Genomic DNA, 24018 nt, shown 5'->3' with positions numbered 1-24018 from the left:
CCTTCGAAAGTGTTGGGATTACAGGTGTGAGCCACTGTGCCTGGCCTGACATAAATATTTTATCAAGCTAAAAGCAATTAAGAAGATGCAGGGGAGCTCTCTGATTTCCCTGTGTTTGCCTGAAAGCAGAACAGAGAATTACAAAGACAAAGGTCTTTCTATCCTCTCCGCTTTTCTGCCTAAAGCCAAGATATAAATTCTCCTTACAAGCATTATGAGCTTAGAGGTGGCGCCAGAGGAATCTGGGTGGACTTTACTCCATTAGTTTACCCATAAATTTACCTTCTCACCTTTACTCATCTTTGGAAGCCTTAAACTGCTTTTCTTTGTCTTGTCATTTCTCTAAAATTGATTATTCCTTGTTGAAGATGAATATACAGTTGGCCCTCTGAATCTGTGGATTCAACCAACTGCAGGTTGAAAATATTTGGAAAAAAACTATACTGAACATGCACAGACTTTTTTTCTTTTCATGACTCTCTGAACAATACAATATAACAACTATTCATATAGCATTTACATTGTATTGGATATTACAAGTAATCTAGAGATGATTTAAAGTATATGGGATGATGTGTACAGGTTAAATGCAAATACTATGCCATTTTATATAAGGGACATGAACATCTTCAGATTTTGATATTTGCAGGCATCCTGGAACCAGTCCCCCATGAGGACTGATGAATGACTACATAAGCCACATAGCCTGTGTGTGCCCTACCTGGATCTCAGCATTCATTCTCCAGTCCCTTTGTCCATGTAGAGTCCCTGGTTGTTACTTTTCTCCTTCAATTATGTGTGCTGTTCATGTTGGTAAACTTGCTTGTTTTTCTCTTGTTAATCTGTCTGTTGTTGCAGGAGTCTGTCTCAACTACAAATTTATGTGGGTTGAAGAAAAATATAATTTCTCCCCTTTGGTAGGAAGCTCTTATTCTCTCACTGTCCAAACATACTTGTCCATGTTCAAGATGTCAGTCACTTTACTGGATTAAAACATTCATTTAATCTTCTTTAAATATATGTGGATTGAATGAGCTGTCATCAAATCCACATGTCGTAGATCCTGAGGTTGTCCTGATTTTTTTTTTCTTTTCTTTTGAGACAGGGTCTCAGCTGAGTATGGTGGCTCACCCTTATAATCCCAGAACTTTGGGAGGCCGAGGCAGGTGGATTGCTTGAGTCTAGGAGTTTAAGACCAGCCTGGGCAATATAGTAAGAGCTCACATTTATGGAAAGAAGGGATTGAGGCTGGGTGCAGTGGCTCACACCTGTAATCCCAGTACTTTGGGAGGCTGAGGCAGGTGGGTCACTTGAGGTCAGGAGTTTGAGACCAGCCTGGCCAACATGGTGAAACCCATCTCTACTAAAAATACAAAAAATTAGCCAGGCATGATGGTGCTTGCCTGTAATCCCAGCTACTTGGGAAGCTGGGGCATAAGAATTGTTTGAACCTGGGAGGTGGAGAGGTTGCAGTGAGCTGAGATCGTGCCACTGCACTCCAGCCTGGTTGACAGAGTGAGACTCCATCTCACACACACACACACACACACACACACACATAAAGGAAAGGAAGAAGGGATTGAGATTAAACCCCAAGACGGACTTACTCCTAGTCAGGGTGTCAGTCCCTGGCCCAGACTACAGGGAAGCAATGCCATCGTCACCCCTGGAGATGGAGGTGAGCAGAAGCCATCCTCCTGGCTACTCCCAACTGGTAGGAAGCCAGTGCTGATTGGAGGTGGGGCTTTTTGGGACCAGCTCCCATCCCTACCAAAGGGTTTAGCTTCTCATTGCTGTCCCTGTGTAGGTGTGAGCAGCTCCTTGGTGTGGTTGCATGTGGAGGCCTCTTGGCCAACTGCATCTGCGGTATCAGCTCCTGTGGGATGGGGCCTGTGTCAGCAGCTGCAGAAAGTGTTGGCAGAGCTTGAGGATGCACCCAGTGCAGCCTCTCACACTTGCAAGGGTCCCAGCTGGCCCTACTTGACCTTGTGCAGCCTGGTGGTGGGGCGCCACTGCTTGACCCACCCTGATCCATGTTCTCTGCTTCCCATTTCTTACTTCTTGTTGTGTGGGAATCCCTCTTCCTTGGCCCCTGCTGTCCCCAGGCTGAGAAAGGCTGTTGAGAGGAGTGGCACATAGCCCATGGGCATGTCCTGTTTGAGGATTCTGGCCCGACTGAACCCACGAAGAGAATAGCCTCTCACCAGCCATCTTCCAACCTTCCCCTTCCCTTGCTGTCTTCCTCTTCCCTTCCCTTCTCTGGTCTTCTTTTCCTCCTTGTTTCTTGCCACCTTTAGAAGGCTAAAATTTAATAGACTTTAATAGACTGACAATACCAAGTGTGAATCAGCTGAAACTTTCATGGAGCGTAAAATGATTTAGCTGCTTTGGAAAACAGTTTCTTATGGAGTTGAACATGCACTTATCAAATGATGCAGCAATTCCACTCCTGGGTATTTGCTCAAAAGAAATAAAAGCAGATCTATACGGAGACTTGTACATGAATTTTATAGAAGCTTTATTTATAATAGCCCCAAATTGGAAACAACCCAAATGTGTACTAGTAGATGAATGGATAAACAAATTGAGATACAGTCATACAATAAAATATTATTCAGCAACAAAAAATAATGAACTAGATTCATTCAGTGGTGATTAGATTGGAGCATACATCTGTCAAAATTTGTTGAACTATACTTTTAGAATGTGTGCGCTTTATTGAGATACAATTGTATGCAAATTATATCTCAATTAGGTTGATAAAACAATGATTTAAAATGCATAAGATATTTAGAAATAAATCTAACACATATGCGAAAGACTTACACCTAGAGAAATATAAACATTATACAAAATGTTATAGGAAAGAAAAGATAAAGAAGACATAATTAAATGAAGAGCTATACCATGTTCTTGGATAGGAAGCTTTACTATCATAAATATGTTAATTATCCTTAAACTGATCTACAGAGTTGATGCAACTACACTCAAATTCCAAACAAAAATTCACATAATTCTTGACAAGTCGATTCTAAAATTTATGGGGAAGAACAAAGGTCAAGAACAGCTAAGGAATGATGAAAAGAAATAGATACTCTCTCTTTCAGGGATTATAATGTATTATAGAGTTATAGTAATTGAGAAAGTATAGTACCCACACAAGAATAGACAAACTGGCCAATGGAACAAAATAGCCCAAAATTTATTTGTAAATAAATCAATGATTTTGTTGTACAATAGAAGAGGTATGGCAGATCAGTAGTGAAAAGGACTATGCATTGGTTAACCACATGTAAAAAATAAAATTAGGTCCCCGTTCTCTCTTATACACAAAATCAGTTTCAAATTAATTTAAATTACAAATGTCAAAAGCAAAACTTTAAGAGTTTCAGAAGAAAATATTGGAGAATATTTTTCTGACCTTGGTGTAGAGAAGGATTTTTAAACAAGGCACATAAAATACTCAACATAAAAGACTGATAAATTAGATTACATTAAAACTATCAACTTTATTTTTCAAAATAGGTGATAAAGTGAAAAGATAAGCTGTAAACTTGATAATATTTGTGATATATATAAGTGATATAATAGTAATACTCAGAAATATAAAGAACACATATAGTCCTTTAGAATAAGGCAAAAACCCAATAGAAAAATAAAGGCAAAAGAAAAGGAAATACACACGTAATAGACATTTAAAGAGATATTAAACTTTAACAGTAATCATGAAAATACAAAGTAACACCAAAAATGAGATTGAATTATTTAATTGTTGAAAATTAAGACACATTAAAGAGAATATGAATCTTTTTCACATTGCTGAGCAAAATGTGAATTGTTATAATAACTTTGGAAAATAATTTTATGTTATCTTAGAAAGTTAACACCTTTATAAGATTGTGACCATCTTATGAGTCAGAAGTTCTGTTTGTAGTTGTATACAAATCCTCACATATGTGCATCGGAGGACGTGTAGAAAAATCTTCATAGCACCACCTTTGTAAGAGAAAGAAACAAAACAAACAATAATAGAATTACCTAAAGTGTGGTATAGTCACACAATGGAATACTCTAAGCATGGAATACAAATACGATAACAGAGGAATACTAGCTACATAATGTTGAATAAAGAAAGACCCTGTGTGACACCCTTTTCATAAAAAAGTAACAAAAAACTGAAACAAATATATATTTAGGCTTATGCATGTATATGATAAAACTAAGAAAAAACAAGGGAATTTTATCAACTTTAGGGAAGTGGTTACCTCTGGGGTGGTTAGTAGAGGACAGGGTAGGGAAGGACCATGGAGCTAAATGTAAATTACTAGTAAGGTTTTAGTTTTGGGATCAGTAGGTGGGTTCATGAGTATTTCATTTTCATTCTATTTTAAATAATAAAGTAATATGCTAGTTATAAGAAATAAACTTAAAACATGAGGACATAAGTTGAAAGTAAAAGAATGTGTTAAGGTGATTGGTTAGATCAGATTGCCTTACACGTAGTAGAAGTAAATGATTTTTCCATGAAACTTATTTCAGCAGATGTGTGTATATTTGTATGTAGATAGTGATTCATGATACAACATATATTTCTTATTTAGAGTTGAGGTTAAAAAACAGTTTGACAACTAGTACCCCAAAGAGCCTTTTGCTGAGGTCCACCAGCACGTATGTACAAGCAAGTTCATGGCAGCATTGTTTGTTATAACAAAAACAAAAAACACATGTGCTGCCTATAGGAAAATGCATATATATATGTATATCTATATCTATCTATATAGTCATACTTTGGAATACTATATGGCACTGAGAAATAAAACTACATGCATCAAAAAGATGAATCTCAAAACTAGAATGTTGAGGAGGAAAAAGCAAGTCATAGAAATGTACAAGGTGTAATTCTGTTTATATAAAACTTAAAGGTAGGCAAAACTCAACACTAGTTTAGGGATACACACATATGACATAGTAATAAAGAAAAGCAAGAGAATGACCAACATAAAAACTCAGGACAGTGGTTGCTTTGGGGATCAGATGGGGTTAGAGATGAATAGAGATGGATCAGCAAAAATCCCGCAGGGGGCTTTGAAGGTACTGGTGGGTACACAAGGATTTGTTTTATTATTGTTGCTATTGAAATCAATAAATGTAGGTTTTGCATACTCTGTTGCATGTATGAGAAATTTATAAAACAAAAGGAAAATGCTGACAGCAGCTTGTGTTCTCTAGCCCCTACTCACTCCTACAGGTTAAAGTCATTGCCTTACCCAAGAGTTCCTACCAAGTCTTGGGACTGGCATCCCCAGTCCCAATTTCTTGCCCTCCTGTCAATCTTCTACACTGCTTCTAGACAATCACATCTCATGTCAGGCCACTCTCCTGCTCAAACACTCTCTGTGGCTCCCCAGTGCCCATCCATAAGCTTAAGCTCTTCAGCTCCACACATTTCCTTCATCTGAGGTAGCCTTCCCCTCCTCCACTTTCCTTTAAGTTCCACTTCAGTCCAGAAACTTCCATTTTCCCATCTGGGGTCACAGTATGGCCCCCTTCTACCCTATGCCCCTGAGGCCTCCTGGGCAGAATTCTGTGATTGTAATGAGATGAGGTCACAGAGCCCCCAGGAAGAAGAGGCCCTAGTCCTCAGTGGCAAGGATTCTGGTAACTCTTGGGTTGGAGCTGGGCTTTGGTGCTCAAGAGAGGCTTGGAGGAGACCACAGCTCTTTCTCTATGGTGAGACTCATACACATGGCTCCCTGGTCATACAGGGATGAGGTGTCTTGGACTCCACCCAGATCTGTTGGGCATACAGCTTTTGGGAACAGGAGCAGAAAAAGGGGGGCAGTGGGAAGACAGAAGAGATTGAGATGATGTTTTGAGGTCTGTCCCCTCACACTCCATCTGCCCTAGAAGAAAGTTTGCAGTGGGCTAGTGTGAACAGTTCTTGCTCTCTGGGTTGAGGGGGTGTGCATGAACTTGGTGGAGAGCAAAGAGCACGGGCTTAAAATGCAGTCTGACTCAACTGTTGGCTGGCAGGGTCACTCACTCCCCTCTTGCACGTGGTGGATGGAATGCGCCCCAGTTTGCCTGAGGAAAGACAATGGGAAAAGTCACATCCATTTGGCCAACTTCATGGGTGGTTGTGAGGCCCCAGTGAGATGGTGGAGTAAAAGCTTGTGAAAAGCATCAGACACTGTGCAAGTACGAGTTAGTGTTCCCTGGCTGTTTGTGTATTGAATGCACATGGAGGCGAGGTGCAAGAAGGGAAGGGGTCCCCTGACTTCATAGACAGCACTTCCCCTAACAGCCTTGGGGTTGGAGAAGAAGCTGGAATCTAGATCACTGTCCCTGGTTCTGATTAATGGCATTCAAGTTAAGGACATTTCTTCCTAATCCCAGATTTTAAAGTTGTTTTTTAAATTAGGAAATATTGAATTTCATTAATATTTTTGTACTAATTTAAATGGTTAGATGTGGTAAACTACAATAATCAGTTTCCTAGAGTTTAACTCTCCCTGTTCCTGGGATAAACCCTACGTGATCTCGGTCCCAAAGCTCCCCTCAACAGATCGCTGTCCTGCGTTGCTACCCTTCCTGCCTGCATTCAGGCTTCCTTTGGCATCTTCTGGCCCCATGGGCACCAGGCAAGCTCACTGTGTTCTTTCAACAACCTTTGGGGATAGGAAAAATGATCACTCCCGTTTCACAGATGGAGAAAGGGATGCCCAGAGAAGCTAGGTGACCACTGGTGACAGCAGGTGGATGGGCAGCCCTGTCTGCCCTCCTCACCTCCTGACCACAGCTCCCCTCTGCCGCCCACTCCACAGTGTGAGGAATTAAAGGCAACTGTGCAGAAACACATGCAGAGCATGAGGCCCAGCAGGGAGGATCTGAACAGGCTTAATCAGGCCATCCAGAGGATGACTGTGGAGATGGGCAGCGCTGAGAGTCAGCTGAGAGGTGGGAGTGGGGGGCAACAGAGTGGCGTGGCGGAATGGTGACCATTATTTATGACAACTGCCCCTCCCCACCTACCCTTTGGATTAGATGGCTACACTTTCTCTTAGTGAATGTCTAAGCACGCAGCAGTGCAGCTACATGCATATATCATGCTTACCTTTGTCTAGGACCCTGTGCATTTTATGTAAGTAATGAACATGTAGGTAAATCTGTATGAAGACATATGATTGTTTGTACATTATCTTTTTACTTGTGTATGTTCATTTTTATGTGTGTATTTTGTTTTCCTCACTTAGTATTAAATTTGAGCCCGTCTTCAGAAATTGCAAAATATTATCTAGAAACCCAGTTTTCCGGGTTCTCTTTCAAAATGTGAAGATCTGGCAATGTTAAATTATGATTCTCAAATGGTAACATTTGGCTAGAGGAGAAAGGCCTCTATCATCTCTCTCTTCTTCACATGCGGTATAGGCTTCCTGGTGTACCGCAGTCCCCATCACTCCCAATCCCATCCTTTGGGTGTGAGGCAGAGGGTCCCTTGCCATTTATCTCCACCCTGGCTGCATGTTATTATCCTTGCAGAAGAGAAAAAGTGCTAGGTCAATGTTGCTAACGTAGAGAAATGCAAGTCTGAAAATATAAAAGAGGTCCTGGTGATTTCAGGAAATGGGGGAGGGCGGATGTCTTTGTGGAACTGGGTACTTCTGATATATACTTAGCCTTCACCTTCTGATGCTTCCAGCCAGGCCTCTGCAGGCATTTGCAGTTGTGAGCCTTAGAAAGGAGCTGGTCCCCCAGGATGCTTTCTTTCTCCCATTCTCTCTTAGCCTCCTCTCTTACCTCACCCCTCCCCTAGCCCTCTCACACCCCCCCGGCTCAGGTCTTGCTCCATGGAGGGAAGGGCTTCTGTGTCTGGTCTTTTCTTGCTTTCTGCAGATGCGAGTGTCTCAGGCTCGGAAGGGTATTCATAGAGAGAGATCTCCCTTGTGCAGGAATGGGTGACTCTGAGAATGGATAAGCTGCTGAGGTTCCGAGGGAGCAGAGTGAGTGGGTGGGCCATTATGGTTCAGGCTCCCACCAGCCACAGCTGTTCTGGTTTCCCAAGCAGCAAATACACTTCACCAAGGTCTTAATATTTTTCCTCCTGGAGACTATAAACTCTAGGTTCCTGTGAGAAATGGATATTCTTCTCGCTAGTTTTCCTTAGGAAACAATAACCACAGCATTACATGCCAAAGAGCATTGGATGCTTCCTGGATCCTAGTTCATATTAGAAGTTTCTCCATACTAGATGGAAAAGGCTCTCTCTCAGCCATCCTACATGTCTGGTTTCAAATCTTCACCCTGAAAGTAGCTAGGTGGGCAGGTTCTTTTTATCTTGTCATACAGACACACAAACACGAGTTTTGGAACAGGTGTGCTCACTCTTTGAGACCTTGGACAATCTCCAATCCCTCATTGGCTCTGCAGCCTCAGAGAAAGGTCTGGATCCTTAAGGGGAAAGGAGTGAGGGCCAAGAATGTCCTTCTGTCCTTGGTCTGCCCTTCACCCCCCAGGCCCTGTGAACTAGGGGAAGCCAAGGACCCACCAGCTCTGCAGAAGGAGGGTGGCTCTGGCAGTGCTAAGGGCAAGCTGGCCTGGTTAGAGGCTGCACTGCAGCGAGCTAAGCAGGTTGTGACGCAGCAGCTGTGTGAGTACCGGGAGTTGATGATCCTCAAGCGGGGCCTGGACTTTGAGATTGCCTCCTACCACAAGCTGCTGGAGGGTGAGGAGAGAAGGTGACAGGTCAACTGGGAAGTGCTTCAGATGTGGCTGCGGTGAGGAGTGCAGGGGCAGGGGACAGCCACCACCCTCATCAGCCAGGGAAGGGTGCAGAGAGATGACCTGGGGGTCCAGGGACTTGTTCCTCTAGAGCTAGTTTTTCCTCACTATCTTACAGCCCTTTGAACAAAAAGTCCTAGCTGATGCGTACTTTTGGCACCTGGGACGGGGTGACCCATAGTCATTCACCCCAGTATCAGAGACCAGGGGCCGCTTTGTTCATGGAGACAGCTGCAGGGACCACGGCCTAGCCAGTGGCAATAAGGTCCCTGTGTGAAGTGCCTTCTTCTCAACTCTGCCCCTCTTCCCTGGGGAAGGTGGGGTTACATGACCAGGTGGTAGACATGGTGGGAGACAGTAGACAATGGTGGGAGACAAGGGCTGTCACCAGGCTGAGGGGAGGGAGGGGGAACTGATCTCCCATGCCTTAGGCATATTGCATTGATCACCTCCTTTACACCTCACAAAACCCTGGCGGGGAGGTCCTATTATCCTCATTTTACAGATGAGGACAGTACCTTTCAGAGAGGTTAAGTGACAGCTTTAGGGACACACAGGTAGAGTGATTCAGTGAGGCTTGAACGCTAGTCTTCAGATGATGGAGCTACCTGCTCTGGGGTCTCATTTAGAGGTTTCAAATGTCCCCATCACGGTCTCACCTTCCAAGATCAAGTCAGGCCAAAGAAAGTGTAGTTTTTTTTTCTTTTTTTTTTTTTTTTGGTCTTCTCTTTCCTCCAAAGAGTCATCAACAAAAGTGAGTTATATGAATTTAAGGCAGGAGTGATCAGAGCGCGCCAGGGAGCTTGCAGGGTAGAAGGACTGCTGTCTGGGAGGGTCAGGAGTGTGTGTCCTGGGGAATGCAGAATACGAAACCTAGTAGACGGATGGACTCACCTGCTTCCTCCTTCTTCCCGCAGGCTTGGTCTGGGATTTGGGGCAGGGAGCATCAGTAAGTAAACAGTAGGCTGGCGTGGTCGGATCTTATTACCTTATTCTCCTTATTCCCTCCTTCCCCATCCACACCTTGGCATGCCTCCTCTGAAGAAGGCAGAAGGGCTGTGTTTCTGTTCCTGTGTCTGTGACAGCTCCCTCTGTGCCTCTTCTTTTGTCGGGGGCTATTTCTTCTCTCGGGGGTGACTCCGTGTTTGCGTGTGTGGGGAACGGGGTCCTGTGGTCTGTTCTTTGGGGAAGGGTCTATGTACCTGTTCCTTTGGAGGAGTTTGTACATCTGTCTCCTGGTGGAGAGGAGGGTCTGTGTATCTATCCGCTTGAGGAGATGTCTGCAAGTCTGTCTTCTGGGGCTTGGGGTTGGGGTACGCAAGGGCTTTCCTCCCTCGGACAGTCGTCCTGCGTTTCGCAGGTCCCCACCCCGGGCTCCGCCCGCCTGCTCCAGCCCCGAGCTGGCTCCGGCGCCCTGAAGACCAGCGCCCCTGGCGGCGGCTACGCGCTCTGCGGCTTCCCTGGCTGTGGCTGTGTCGGGCGCTTCAGCTGCGGGGGCTCCCGCAGATGTTGAACCCTTCCGGCCTCGCTCCGGAGAAGACAAGGAACCCTCAGCTTCTGCCCTAAAGACTTAGCCCTCTTGTCTCAGATGCCCCCTCCCATAGAGCTGACCCCACATCATCTTTCCTTTTTGCCCCCCATACCGGGGCGTGAGGCGTTGGAGCACAGTTTATGGGACTATGACCATCCCCAGTGCAGATGGCCTGGATGCTGGTGCCGCTAGGTAGAGGTGGTTGGCCAGCTTACCTGGACCAAGAACCCTGCCCCCCTGAACTGCCCCCTCCCCTTCTTTCCAGGGACTTTTCTTCAATAAAAAGTTGTGCAGTGGTCTTAGCTGCCAGGCATTTAAACCTGGATTCTCCAGGCCATTCCCAGAGCGCAGACAAACCTGGCTATTATGGTGGAGGGGTCAGGGCAAGAACAATATCAGGATGCAACCTTCTCCCTTCCTGGTGTGCGGGTCTGTGTGACTTAAGTGTATGGTAATTCGATATTATAGAACCAGGATCTTTAGGATGGGGAGCCCGGAGTCCATGGGGAAAGCGAGAGAAAGGGTTCATTCATGCAGAAGGGTCTAGCCGGGGCCCATAGCTTCTGGTCAGCAGAGCTGAGAATTCCGTTCTCCATCCATCCATTCACTCTACACGTACTTACTGAATGGCCTCATAGTGCTTGGTGCAGGGGACAGGATGGTGAGGAAGACACTCTAGGATTCCTGGAGATGAGGTTCTGGGTAGGGAGGTGGGCCATAGATGAGGAAACCGAGCAGAAACAGAAAAGGGTGGGATGGGGATTGGGTCAGTGCCTTCTAGCTCCCTGATGGGGCACTTGAGGACAGGTGGCCCTTGCAGATGGGGGGCTGGAGAGATATGAACATAGCTGGGTGGCCCAAGCCTGGGTTCTGGTTTAACACACAATTGGGCCACCCAGTTCTGTTAATATGATCTGGTGGTGGGCAGGGGAACAACACACTGGGGTGGAGAAAAATGTGGGCTGTGAAATCAGATGGAGGCTTCGGCTGTGTCTCTACTTCAGATCTAGGGTGGAAGTTGGTCCAAGTTTTTACAAGGCATTGAACTTTGGGGGTCGGAAGATAGACCAGTCTGGGGAGTGGGGTGGCTAGATAAAGGCTGAGTTTCTGTGTTCTTTCCCTGCCACACAGGCCCAAGAGAAGCTTCTATACAGTGAGCCCACATTCCTTTCTATTGCATGAAATTACATCATCAATGCAACAATAGTTTCTGCTTTCTATGTCCCTGGGTGGGGCTAAAGTGCGTCATTGGCCAGAGGTCTGGGCTTTACCTTTTAAGGCACTCTAGTGCCAGAGTGTCTGCTGTGTTCTTCTGGGTGCCTGCCCGGAGGACAGGTATCCAAAAGGCCCTCTTCTTGTGTAAACAGAAAAGTCTCATGCAAGAGGAATGGGACTGAAACTTGGCTGCCAGGCTGCCACCCTCCTGAGGTGTAGGAGGCATGGCCCCACTGGGCTCACACATCAGTCCTGGTTGATAAATACTGACCTGCCAACACTCGCAAATGCACACAAGCTGCCTGAAGATCATTTCAAGATTCTTTAGTCCAGCTCTGTGCTCCTTGCATTTTGCAAGGGGATCATGATATTCTGCACTATTCAAGGCCAATTTTCTCCAGCTCCTGCTGTGATGATCATGTCAACAAGGGAACTTCATGGGAATTGTAGGCAGGATCTAGGATGTACATTCTGCAACCTGCGTCATTCAGGACTGGTTACTCACATTTTCCCTTTGCAAATACTGAACCTGGACTTGCCTGATGTCAATCCAGAAGATCCCCAGGGCTTTGGGGTCAGGTTTGAGTTTCTTCCTGGGCCAGGGCCATGTGGGTCACAAGCAGTGTTTGTGGTTTGGAGACTAATTCCCTGAGAGGCTCCCCTGGCCATGGGCCACATTCCAGCCTGGGGTGGGAGGAAACTGCCTAGTGCATTTATGGAGAGTCATTCTCCAGCCCATTTATAAGCTTTGTGAGTTGGGGTGGCTTTTGAAGGGAGGAGGGTTGTCCTCGGTTCAGTCATTGCTTCTCAGCAGGAGGGCACCATAAGGCATGAGTCCTCTGTTGGCTCTCCATGCCTGCCTCACACTCCATCGTACTTGAACATGTCAGATGCTAACTTAGCTGTGGTCATGTCTCTATCTGAGCCCCTGGAGGGCCGTGAAGGTCTCATCCATTCCCAGGGTCTGCCACAGAGTAGATGTGATGAGGTTGAGGCTCCATGGTCCTGGTTGGTGTGTCCTGTCCTGAGATGTATCGGGCCCTGTTTTTGACCATTAGCATGTTGCATTCTGCATAACCCCTTGGAAGTCTCTTGTGGAGTCTAAATGCAGTCCTTCCTGCTGTGATTTCAGCAGCAAGAGATCAACCAGACCAACCTGGAGTAAGGAAGGAAGGGCCTGGATCCTGTTCCCAGTCTTGTTCTTACCTTGATCAAACTCTTCACCTGTTTCTGGGCCTCAGTCCTGCCCTCCTCTAGATCTAAATTGTGAAGATTCATGTTTTCCTTCTTATTTAATTTTAAATTTATTTTTGTAGATATGAAGTCTTGTTCTATCACTCAGGCTAGAGTACAGTGGCATGATTATAGCTCACTGCAGTCTCGACCTCCTGGACTCAAGTGATTCTCAGTAGCTGGGACTACAGTCGCATGCCTCCATACTCTGCTAATTAAAAAAAAAATGTCTGTAGAGATGGGGTCTCACCTTGTTGCCCAGGCTGGTCTCAAACTCTTGGCCTCAAGTAATCCTCCTGCCTCAGCCTCCCAAAGTGCTGGGATTACAGGTGCGAGCCACTGTGCTTGGCTTTATTTTTCCTTATTTTCTTCCCTACTTAGTCCCTCTGAGCCAAAGGTTAGCTGCAAAATAGAATAGTAACTCTCAGAGGGTTGTTTGAGAAAAGATACTGCTGCATGTAAAGTGCTTAAAGCATAGAAAGTTATATAAGTGTAACTATTATTTCACTTACTGGAATTCTTTAGAAGATTTTTGAGCCTCCCGCCCCCTGCTTTTTTTTTTTGTGAGACGGAGTCTCGCTTTGTTGTCCAGGCTGGAGTGCGGTGGTGCTATCTCGGCTCACTGCAAGCTCTGCCTCCTGGGTTCACACTATTTTCCCACCTCAGCCTCCCAAATAGCTGGGACTATAGGCACCTGCCACCAAGCCTGGCTAATTTTGTTTTTGTATTTTTAGTAGAGATGAGGTTTCACCGTGTTAGCCAGGTCTCGATCTCCTGACCTTGTGATCCGCCCACCTCGGCCTCCCAAAGTGCTAGATTACAGGCGTGAGCCATGGTACCTGGCCAAGTTTTGAGCCCCTTTAAAGAAAGCTCTACAAAGTCTAAGGGTGGCTGACCTCCCTCTGCCCCACCTGGAGTGAGAGTGATGGTAGGGCAGGAGGACTAAGTAGGCAAGCCTAGGGGTTAGAGCAAGGGCTCCTTAGCCAGGGGGGACCTCCCTAGTTTGACTCCCAGCAGCATCGCCCATTACTACTCCCACTTTAGCCCCAATCCCCATTGGTGACCCCTACCTCACCAGCACACATGGGTCTACCCATGTACCCACATGCACTCACATCCACATGTACCCACAAATCTCCCCTTTTCAGCACATAGATGCACACATGTTCACATGTATAATCACATATTTAGAAACCCTCACCATCTCTCTCACACATGCGTTTCCACATAGGTGCCTGGAATGTGCATGTACCTGGATGCTATCATATTGCTCCATTCACAGTTACCTCTAGGCATTGAGCAACACAGAATGAATGAATACACAAACAACATGCGCATACACTGCACAGTTGCATGAAACCTGGAATCCCCATTTCCCTCTAGCCCCTAATCCTGTCCCACCTCTCCCAAAGAATAACACAGTTGGCTGAGCGCGGTGGCTCACGCCTGTAATCCCAGCACTTTGGGAGGCTGAGGCGGGCGGATCACTAGGTCAGGAGTTTGAGACCAGCCTGGCCAATAAGGTGAAACACCATCACTACTAAAAATACAAAAAGTAGCCAGGTGTGGTGGTGGGCACCTGTAGTCCCAGCTACTCGGGAGGCTGAGGCAGGAGAATCGCTTGAACTTGAAAGGTGGAGGTTGCAGTGAGCTGAGCCCATACCACTGCACTCCAGCCTGGGCGACAGGGCGAGACTCTGTCTCACAAAAAAAAAAGAAAAAAGAAAGAAAAAAAGAATAATAGAGCTTTAAATTGGTAAGGGATGTTAGCAGCCACCTAATCCAAGCATTTTCTTTCTTTTTTTTTTTTTTTGAGATAGTCTCGCTCTTGTTGCCCAGGCTGGAGTGCAATAGCACCATCTTGGCTCACTGCAACCTCTGCCTCCCGGGTTCAAGTGATTCTCCTGTCTCAGCCTCCCAAGTAGCTGGAATTACAGGCATGCACCACCAGGCCTGGCTAATTTTTTGTATTTTCAGTAGAGATGGGGTTTCTCCCTGTTGGTCAGGCTGGTCTTCAACTCCTGACTTCAGGTGATCCACCTGCCTCGGCCTCCCAAAGTGCTGGGATTACAGGCGTTAGCCATCGCCCCCAGCCCCAAACATTTTATTTCACTAGCAGATACACTAAGGCCCAGAGAGGGGAACTGACTTGCTAAAGGTCACACAGTGAGATGTTGCATTTTCTTCACCATTCTGCACCCAGGGAATTATGTGTTTGATTCCTTCCTGCCTTGCTCCTCTGCCTGAGCCTGTGCAGGAATGGGAACCTAGAGGGAGGTGAGGGTTGTAGGACTGGAGTAGGAAGGAAGAGAGAGAAGGTCAGAGCTAGAGGTAGGGTGAGGGAGTGAAATACGGCAGGTCACTGAGGCCCAGTTGGGCTGAAGTTGGGAGAGGTGAGAAGTCCATCAGGACTGGAGTTGCAGTTGGTTTCTGAACTAGGGAGGGATGGAGCTGGTGCTTGAGTCTCAGGTCTGGACTTCTGACAGGGGCTGCTGCTGCTGCTTCTCGTTTTTTTATTTTTTTGAAACATGATCTTGCTCTGTTGCCCACGCTGGAGGCGGTGGCTCAAACATGGCTCACTGTGCAGCCTCAACCTCCTGGGCTCAAGCTGTCCTGCTTCAGCCTCCTAAGTAGGTGGAACTATAGGTGCACACCACCTTTCCTAGCTCATGTTCTTATATTTTACAGAGACAGAGTCTCACTATATTGTGCGAGCTGATCTCTAACTCTGGGGCTCAAGCAACCTTTTCACCTTGGCCTCCTAAAGTGTTGGGATTATAGGTGTGAGCCACTGCACCTGGCCTAAGGCCAGCTTTTGAGCTGTGTGATGTCACAGCATAGAGGGCTGGTTGCAATGATTGATCACAAATTCTGGAACTTTCCAGGATTCTGTCCTGCTCAGAATTCCATCAGGGGTGGCTGAGAGACCTTGGTTTGATTCTAGCCTTTACAAGAGACTTTGTTTTTTTTCAGTCCACTCACTTCTGGTCTCTTAATATTCTTAATCATTTCTAGTGCCCAGAAGGGTAGGGGTGGGAGACTCCCATTTCTGCTGCATTTTCTGGGCCTTGGACTGGAAGTGTAGAGATTCACCCTGGCCTAAAGATATATGTTCAGGGAGTCACCTTGGCCCATAGTGGGGCTGAGCTGTCATCTTCCCCTTCCCCTACCTCATCAGTGTCAAGAGAATACTTCCATGCATGAAGGAGCTGAATGGCCCTGGTAACCACGGAGATTTCTCTCTGTACTTGCAATCTCTGATCACAGATATAAGTATAATAAGAGGTTGGCCATAAGAGGCCCTGATCCCTAGAGGGACTTCTACTTTACATTCTGCAAAAGAATAACACTAATGATAAAAAATAGAGTGATAATTTTGTGGCATACACTATGTAAGCCTTTTACATATATGAAATCCTTCAATCCACTCATCAAATTATGAGGTAGTTGCCCTTTCTATCATCCTCATTTTAGAGGTGTGGAAGCAGGCACAGAGAGGGTAAATACATTGCCCAGCCCCACTCAACTAGGAAGGACCAGGGCCCAGCTTGGGGCCCAGGCAGTCTGGCTGGAGTCTGTGTCCCCTCTCTATGCCACATCATCTTGCTATGTGCTGTTTTCTGTCTTTGAGGAAATGTATTAGCTATGGCAGGTCTCCAAAACCCCAGAGTGACTCCGTTTAAAAGAAAAAGAAAGCCAACGTCAAAGACTTTTTGAACCTTTAAATCATATTCATGTGTTCACTCCTTAAAGAATTCCAATAAATTACTCAGGCATGAGTCTTCCCTGTCAAAGCAATGGGTGATGTTGCCTCAAGCTTTGAGTGATTGGTGAATCTGGTTTTCATGATCCATCAGTTTCCAGATATGCACGAGATGTTTTCTGGGAGACAGCTGCAGTTTAGTGAAATGAGCACTAGCGACACACACAGGGCTTAAACTCCAGATGAACCACCCAACTAAGTGGGGGACCCTGCCGCAAATACTGAGTGCCTCTGAACTCTGGCTTCTTCATCTGCAAGGTGTATCATTAGGGTTGTGTGGATAAAGTTACATCAAATAGGGGCCTAGCACAACTCCTGGCTAAATCTGAACCTTCTCTGAGGCAAGGGATAGAGAACTGTACTGGAGACCCTTGGCCTGGGCCTTTCGCTGCTTCATGTGACTTTGGGGACCCTCCCTAACTCCGACCCCTGAGGAGGGCAATAGAGATGCAGACAAGACCCAGGTTGGCTACATTAATTTATTGAAACACAGATCAAGGGCAGAGGAAGAAGGGGAGAGGCAGGAAGGCAGTGGCCATGGGCAAGGTTCTGGTCCTGGCCCTTCCTGCTCCTGAGGCCCCTTCCTGTGGGTGCCAGGGGACTTCTTTCTAGGGTAGCCTTTCCCATTGTGGAGTGGCAGAGCCCAGAAGTGGGGGATCACACAGAGAAATGCGAAGCCAGGGGTGGGAGGGGTCTTTCAAAGTGCAGGAGAAGTAGCTGAGCACTTGCTCCAGGCGCCTGGACTGGATGGGCCGAGCAAGGCAGGGCAGGAAAAATGCCTGGGGCCTGGGACTTGAGTTGGGGTGCCTAACATTTCCGGCAGCTGCTGCCGCAAGACCCCACACCCAAGGAACTGATACCACTGGAGCCCATGCCGCAGGAACCCACTCCGCAGGTGGTGTTCAACTGGCCACAGGGTGCACACAAGCCGGTGCTCACCGCCACGTTCCCATTGCACGGAGCGCTGCAGACACTGCCAGTCACTGGCCGGGAGCCTGACACGCAGAGGTCCCCGCACACGACCCCGCCCCGGGAGCTGCTGACACCTGTGAACCCCGAAGGCTGAATCAAAATTCTGGAGAGCAAGCCATCCTGCCTCCCTGACCACCGCCCCTGCCCAAGATCTGAGCTCTGGTATGAAAAGTCAGAAGCATCTTTAGTGCACAATTGTAGGTCCATCTAGTCCAAGAGATGGGGTCTTTCAGGTGTCTGACCCCAAATCCCTCCTGTTGTGATGCCAACCCACTCTTTTACATTCAATCTCAGTGACACTCCTTTTTTCCAAACTCTGCCCTCCATCACAGGGAGGTAGTAAATCTGTCCACACCGGACCCCAAATACTCACAGACATTCACAGCCCCAACACCTTCACATAGCCTGAGGGCAAAAGAGAAAAAGCAACATTAGTAACTGCCCCAGAGTGGCTGAAAAAACTCCCCAGGTCGGAGTAGCGTCCACAATTGGTCAATTAAGAACGGAGTCTGAGAGAAAACCTTGCCTCAGACAAACTCACACATCAGCCCTCCCCACAACGGAAGTGAATAATAATAATTTTTTTTTTCCCCCAGAGCCCTGGCCTTTGCTCAGCCAAGGCCAAGGGTAGGCTTGTGCCAGGGATGGGGAAGGGTGGCTCTGGGCCAGGCTTGGTTGGGCCCACCTCTGCTCCTCGCCCTCCAGCAGGCGCCTGTAGGTGGCGATCTCGATGTCCAGGCCCAGCTTGGAGTTCATCACCTCCTGGTACTCCCTGATCAGGCAGGCCATGTCCTGCTTGGCCTTCTGCAGGGCGCCCTCCAGCTCGGCCAGCTTGCAGCGCGCGTCGCTGAGGGCCGCCTCACCCTGCTGCTCAGACTGGGCCACCGCGGCCTCCAGCTTGGAGTTCTGAAGACAACAGAGAGAACAAGGTAGATCAGAATCCCTGGGTCTCTCTGATGCTTACCTGGATGACACCATGCTCCCACCAAGCTGGGAGCACCCCAGAACAGAGCCTCTCGCCTTCATCACCTGGGACTCACTGAGAGACCACAACCAGGGACTCTACATGGACAAAGGGGCTGGAGAATGAATGCTGAGATCCAGATAGGGCACACATAGGCTATGTGACAATGGTTAGGCCCTCGGTCTCTCTGACCTTGGGCACAGATGCCCCATACCTGGCACTTGGCGTTCTCCACCTCGGCCGTCAGCCTCTGGATCATGCGGTTCAGCTCGTTGATCTCCTCCTTGGTGCGGCGCAGGGTCTCCCCATGCCTGATCACCGTGGCCTTCATCTCCTCACACTGGGGGAAGTAGAGATGCTCATGAGGCTCAGGGTGGGACTTCCCATCCATTCAGGGCACCATGGATGATTGTGCAGGTTGTACAGTGCTCAGCCTGTGCAACCACACATGGCAGTCCTGCCCTGCCACCCTAACCTCAGAGTGGCAGCCATCTCTTCTCATCCCCAGGGACCAGCATCCCCAGAAAAGGAAGCCTATTTAATAGATACCTCACATCCCTCCCACTGCCATGTCTAGCAGGCAGGTGTCCTGTGCCACTCACCTTGCTGCGGTACCAGGACTCGGCCTCGGCCCGGCTGCGGGTGACAATGTCGTCGTACTGTGCCTTGATCTCAGCGACGATGCAGTCCATGTTCAGGTCCCGGCTGTTGTCCAGCTTGACAACCACAGAGGTGTCTGAGATATGGGACTGGAGAATGCGGATCTCCTGCAGGAGGTGGGGGCAGTGACTTTAGTTGAGAACACAGCCCCACCCACCATGTCCTGACTCCACCTTCTCAGGCTTTCTCTGGTCCCCAGCCCTGCCCCCTCACACAGCCTCAGGGACTGCAGCCTCTACCCACATCCTGTCCAATACTCCCACCCCCAACTCTCCTCTCTGCTGGCTGCCAGGTCTCTGCCTGGCCCCTGGGCCCGCACCTCCTCATACAGCCGCCTCAGGAAGTCGATCTCCTGGATCAGGGCCTCCACGTTGGCCTCCAGGTCTGACTTGCGGAGGTAGGCGCAGTCCACATCCTGCAAAGGTGGGGAGTGTTGGAGCTCAGAGGACCCTGGCAATGTAGCCCCCAGACTCGTCTCTCTGCCCATCCATTCCATGCAGCCAGGGGAAAGCAGTCCCCAGTGTCCCATTCCCATGCCTCTCCTTCCCTTCTGCCCTTCCTGGGATGAGCTGGCATCCTCTGCCCCTTTGAGGACAAATCCTGTTTGCTTTGGGCATGACTCACCAGCCTTTCACCCCTCCTTGCCCTCCTGTCTCTCCCTTCTCCCCCCTCCTGCTCCAGGAAGCCTGCCCAGACTGACCCCCTGCTCTCACACCTTGACCCTTTCCTGTCCTTCAGTAGTGCTCCAAGAACCCAGTTCCTGCTCCTGGTTCTGCTCCATCCTCTCTTAGACCCTAGGATTGTGTCTGTGCCGCAAGGTCAGACTCCCCAAAATGCTAGACAGACTGCACTGTCTCTCAGCAGAGACATTGTATCTGCTATGGCTCCAGGGGACTCAGCAACAGACCACAACCTCTGGAGCAGAGCAGGACACACAGAGGACAGTGCAGCCATCCCCTCGCCCAAGGCAGGTGCTGGTAGATGTTCCAAGGTCATTGCCCTTTGACAAGACCCTGGATACTCCATCCAGTGACCTGCACCTGGGCAGTCCTATCCTGCTGTGGAAAGGTCATTGTGCTCCACACTGAGGTTGAGACCCCCTGTGTCTCCCCAGGAAGAGCCTGTCATTCTGAGATCCCACAGATCTGTGCTTCTCAATCCTGTGTCACTTGCCTTCTTCAGAGCCACAAACTCGTTCTCAGCTGTTGCTCTCAGAGAAACCTCCTCCTCATACCTGAGGCAGAGCAGAGGGCAGAGAGGGGAGGTCAGGGCAAGGCAGGTCTTTGCAGAGCCCCCATCACATCACACTTCATCACAGCCATGGGGACAGTACTAGAAACACCCCCACACAGCCCGGGCCTGGCAAGCTAGCTGAGTCCTTTCCGGTTGGATGTGGGATGTCTCTGGGATTCTCTCTCCACTTTGAACTGGGGAGGAAGAGGGCTCACCTGGTACCTCCCAGTCCTGTTCCCAAAGGGTCTCTGAGGTCCCCCAGGAGGCAAATAGGACTCAGCCCCCAACCCCATCCTGGGAGTAAACAGCATATCCTCCTGGGGCCTGTAGCCCCAGCCTCCTTCACTGGTATGAATCCCAGCTCAGGTGTGGGGACTCCTGGACCCGCAGACCCTCAGAACTTAGAACCGAAGGCAGTGGGAACACCCAGAGCCCCAGACCTGTCACTCGTGAGAGACCCTGGGCTCACATCTGACAGGTGCTACAGGTGTCGGGGCTGAGGGTCAGGAGAGAAGGCCTGGACCCTGCAGAGGCTTCCTCCCCACCGAGCGCAGGGGAGAGCTGCTGGGTGATGTGGCTCAGGGAAGAGAAGGCTGGAGTGGGATAGAGACAGGTAGTGGGAGTCACAGCCCTCCTCTTACACAGGTGTCTGGGCAAAGATTCCACAAATGAAAAGACCCCGCCACCCTCGGTCAACCTAGTGGTCATGGCCACTCACCCTACATGGGAGTTCGTATTGTCTAATCCAGTGTATTTAACCTAAACCCCATTCCTGTGCCCAGCATCCCTCCTGCTGTCACTCACTTCTTCTTGTAGCCCTCCAGCACCTCCTGCACGTGGTTGAGCTCTGAGGCCAGCCTCCCACTGTCAGCCTCCACGCACTCGGCCTCCCGCCGCAGAGTCTCGATGTAGCCCTCAAACAGGGGCTCCAGGTTGCTCTGGCAACACTCGCGGTTCTGGAAGAACTGCAGCTTTGTCTCCAGCAGCTTGTTCTGCTGCTCCAGGAAGCGCACCTGCCATTCAGGGCGGGAAGGAGGGACAGATGGTTTCTGGTGCCCCCAAAGACAGCTCTGGGGACCTGGTGGAGGAGGGATAGTTTAAAGGAAATCCCCAAATCTGGAACTTATCTGAGATTGAGTAGAGGTGGGCTGTGGGAGACAGACAATTTCTGGATTTCCTGGTCATGATCTATGTCTAGATTTCCCACTCAGGAATGGAGCAAGGGCTGGGTGGTGTCAGTGCCTGCTCTCTGGGGAGCTGAGTGACCCCAAGCAGATGAACACAAGTGGAGGCTCCGCTCCTCACTCTGAAGCCAGGTGAGGCAGCATCCCTCACAGGCAGAGTACCCAGGTTCAGATCACAGATGGGATTTCTGGGGATGGTGCCAAGGAGAGGGTGTCTAAATTGAATCATCATCTGGAAGGGAGCTCAGCTGTCCCAGCTCTTCCCCTATGTCATCCGGAAGTCAGTGCACCCTACTTTCTCACCCTGGGGCTGCCCAAACCCCTCTGAGTTCAGCAGCAGTGGTCACATGTCCCCCACCCCCAAATCCCTGATGTCTAGCTTGTGCCCCAAGAGCAGCCTGGCCACACTTTTCCTCCACAAGCTCCCCCTATCTGAACTGTCAGCTGAGTCTGCATCTTGAGTGCCTGTGTGTGTGTGTGTGTGTGTGTGTGTGTGTGTGTGTGCCTGAGTGCCTCTCCCATCAGACTGGGATCTCAGGCAGGCAGAGGTCTTTCTGACTCTGACTCCATCCTCAGTGCCCAGCCCTGGCTGTGTAGGTAGTGGGAGTTCAGGAAGGGTGTGATCCAGGACACCCACCTTGTCGATGAAGGCCGCGAACCTGCTGTTGAGGGATTTGATCTGCTCCTTCTCCTCCTGCTTCACGCACTGCGCGTTGGGGTCGATCTCCAGGTTGAGGGGTGTGAGGAGGCTCTCGTTGACCGACACGGTGGTGATGCATGGGGGGCTGGGCCCACACACGCCCCCAGAGCGGTAGCCGAAGCTGCGTCCGCAGGAGCCAGCCCTATAGCCTCCGCACACGCTGTGGCTGCCAAAGCCCCCAGTGAGGCCGCGGTAGCAGGAGATGCCACGGTAGGGGGCAGCGGTGATGCAGCAGCGGCCAGGCCGGGGCCCGCAGGCCGAGATGCAGCTGAAGGCACGGCCACCAAATCCTGATCCGCAGGTCATGGTTCTCCTGGAGGTTTGGGTTGCAGAGGACAGGTAAGGGGACCTGGAGTCCTGATGGAAACTCCAATGTGCTCCTCAGGGCACCGCAGCCCTATTTATGCGCAGATTCTGAAGAGGCTTGGCTGTGAAGACGGTGTTGGGGCAATTTGTGCTTTATGGGCTTGGGTGGTTAGCCGGGTCCAACGCCTGTCTAGAATGTGCTTTAATGGTGGAGTGGCCTGCACCCTCTTCTTTGTAAAGGATGTCAGCCTTGGGCTTTAGGGGGAGTCAGCATGTTTCATCTTCAAAGTGTCTTGCCAGCAGGGCATTCCTTCATCTGCAGGTATCGGGGAGGGAAGGGGACGGCAGAGGAGAGGACGAGAAGGAGGAGCAGGGCCTGGCGAGGGGAGGAGAAGGGAGGCCAGGTGCTGGGAGAAACTGGGAGGAGGAGACCTGTGTGTTAAGTGTGATGTGGGGAGAGGGGTTTCAGGAAAGGCTGAGGCATTCATAAATACCATCCCTCATTTCCATCCCAGCTGTGGCTCAAGTGCTCCTGAAACACAAATCTGGATTTCCCCGTCTCCAGATTTTTCAGTTGGCCGCTGAAAACCATCTCACTTTCCTACCATGGGAACAGTCAGCAGATTATGAAATATTTGTCTTTTATCTTTCTTATGATGAGAGCTTTGAAACATTGAGAAAAATTGGAATAATACAACATGCATGTATTGATGCTCCACCTAGTTACCCCGATTCAACAGTTAACATTATACCATATTTGCTTTCACAGTTGCCCAATTATCTGAGTGGCAGAAAGCATGGCATGTAACCCTTAAATACATTAGTAGGAATTTCTTAAGAATAAGTACTATTTTCTTATGCAGGAAAACTAACAATAATTCCAAAGCACCACTTACTATTCATCTCAGATTTAATTTTCCTAACTGTCCTAAGAATTTTAAAACTAGATTTTACATAATTTAATTTGTGGCTCTTGCCCTTATATTTTCTATAAACTAGAAATTAAATCTTGAGCTGGGATGTCCAATTTGGTAGAATATAGGCAGATGTGGCTACTTTAAGTTCGTAAAAATTAAATAAGTTAAAAATCTAGTTATTCAGTTGCACAGTCCACATTTTGAGACCTCAGCAGCTACCTGTAAGTGGTGTCTACCTTATTAAACAGTGCAAATAAAGAACACTTCTTTATTATTTATTTTTATTTTATTTATTGGTTATTTTCACATAAAATTTTGTTGGACAGCACTGGGCTAGAGGCTGGATTAGGTTTAAATTAAACATCGTTGGGTAGAATACCTCATAAAAGATGCTGTATAACTCTTATTATGTCACCCTAGGAAGCACGAAATATCAGATTGGTGATGCTAAATTGAATCACAGCTGGACGTGGTGGCTCACATCTGTAATCCCAGCACTTTGGGAGGCCAAGGCGGGTGGATCACCTGAGGTCAGGAGTTCAAGACCAGCCGCAGTGGAGGA

The 24018-nt window shown here is 48.5% G+C and overlaps 1 protein-coding gene across 1 annotated transcript; it reads right to left on the bottom strand.

Annotated features, from left to right (window-relative positions):
* Positions 1-16985: 16985 nt before the first annotated feature.
* Positions 16986-22602, bottom strand: LOC104670642 (keratin, type II cuticular Hb1). The gene is made up of 9 exons (XM_010373983.2): positions 22171-22602; positions 21154-21362; positions 20290-20350; positions 19436-19531; positions 19059-19223; positions 18671-18796; positions 18178-18398; positions 17866-17897; positions 16986-17566 (listed from the first exon to the last, which is right to left on the bottom strand). Exons 1-9 carry the CDS (start codon positions 22537-22539, stop codon positions 17328-17330), a joined length of 1518 nt encoding a protein of 505 aa, XP_010372285.1. The 5' UTR covers positions 22540-22602; the 3' UTR covers positions 16986-17327.
* Between the last annotated feature and the right edge of the window lie 1416 nt (positions 22603-24018).

This window comes from Rhinopithecus roxellana, chromosome 10 (genome assembly GCF_007565055.1).
Source record: "Rhinopithecus roxellana isolate Shanxi Qingling chromosome 10, ASM756505v1, whole genome shotgun sequence".
Classification (NCBI taxonomy): Eukaryota; Metazoa; Chordata; class Mammalia; order Primates; family Cercopithecidae; genus Rhinopithecus; species Rhinopithecus roxellana.
Note: the sequence above shows the minus strand (reverse complement) of the source record. Positions and strands in the feature narration are given on the sequence as shown.

Excerpts from the sequence above, each read along its gene's own strand:
- LOC104670642 (XM_010373983.2), bottom strand. The coding sequence starts at position 22,539 with ATGACCTGCGGATCAGGATTTGGTGGCCGTGCCTTCAGCTGCATCTCG. Across the intron at positions 20,351-21,153 it reads CTGGAGGGCTACAAGAAGAA|GTATGAGGAGGAGGTTTCTC; the intron begins GTGAGTGACAGC and ends GCTCTGCCTCAG. Across the intron at positions 17,567-17,865 it reads TGTTGGGGCTGTGAATGTCT|GTGTCAGCAGCTCCCGGGGC; the intron begins GTGAGTATTTGG and ends CGGGGTTCACAG.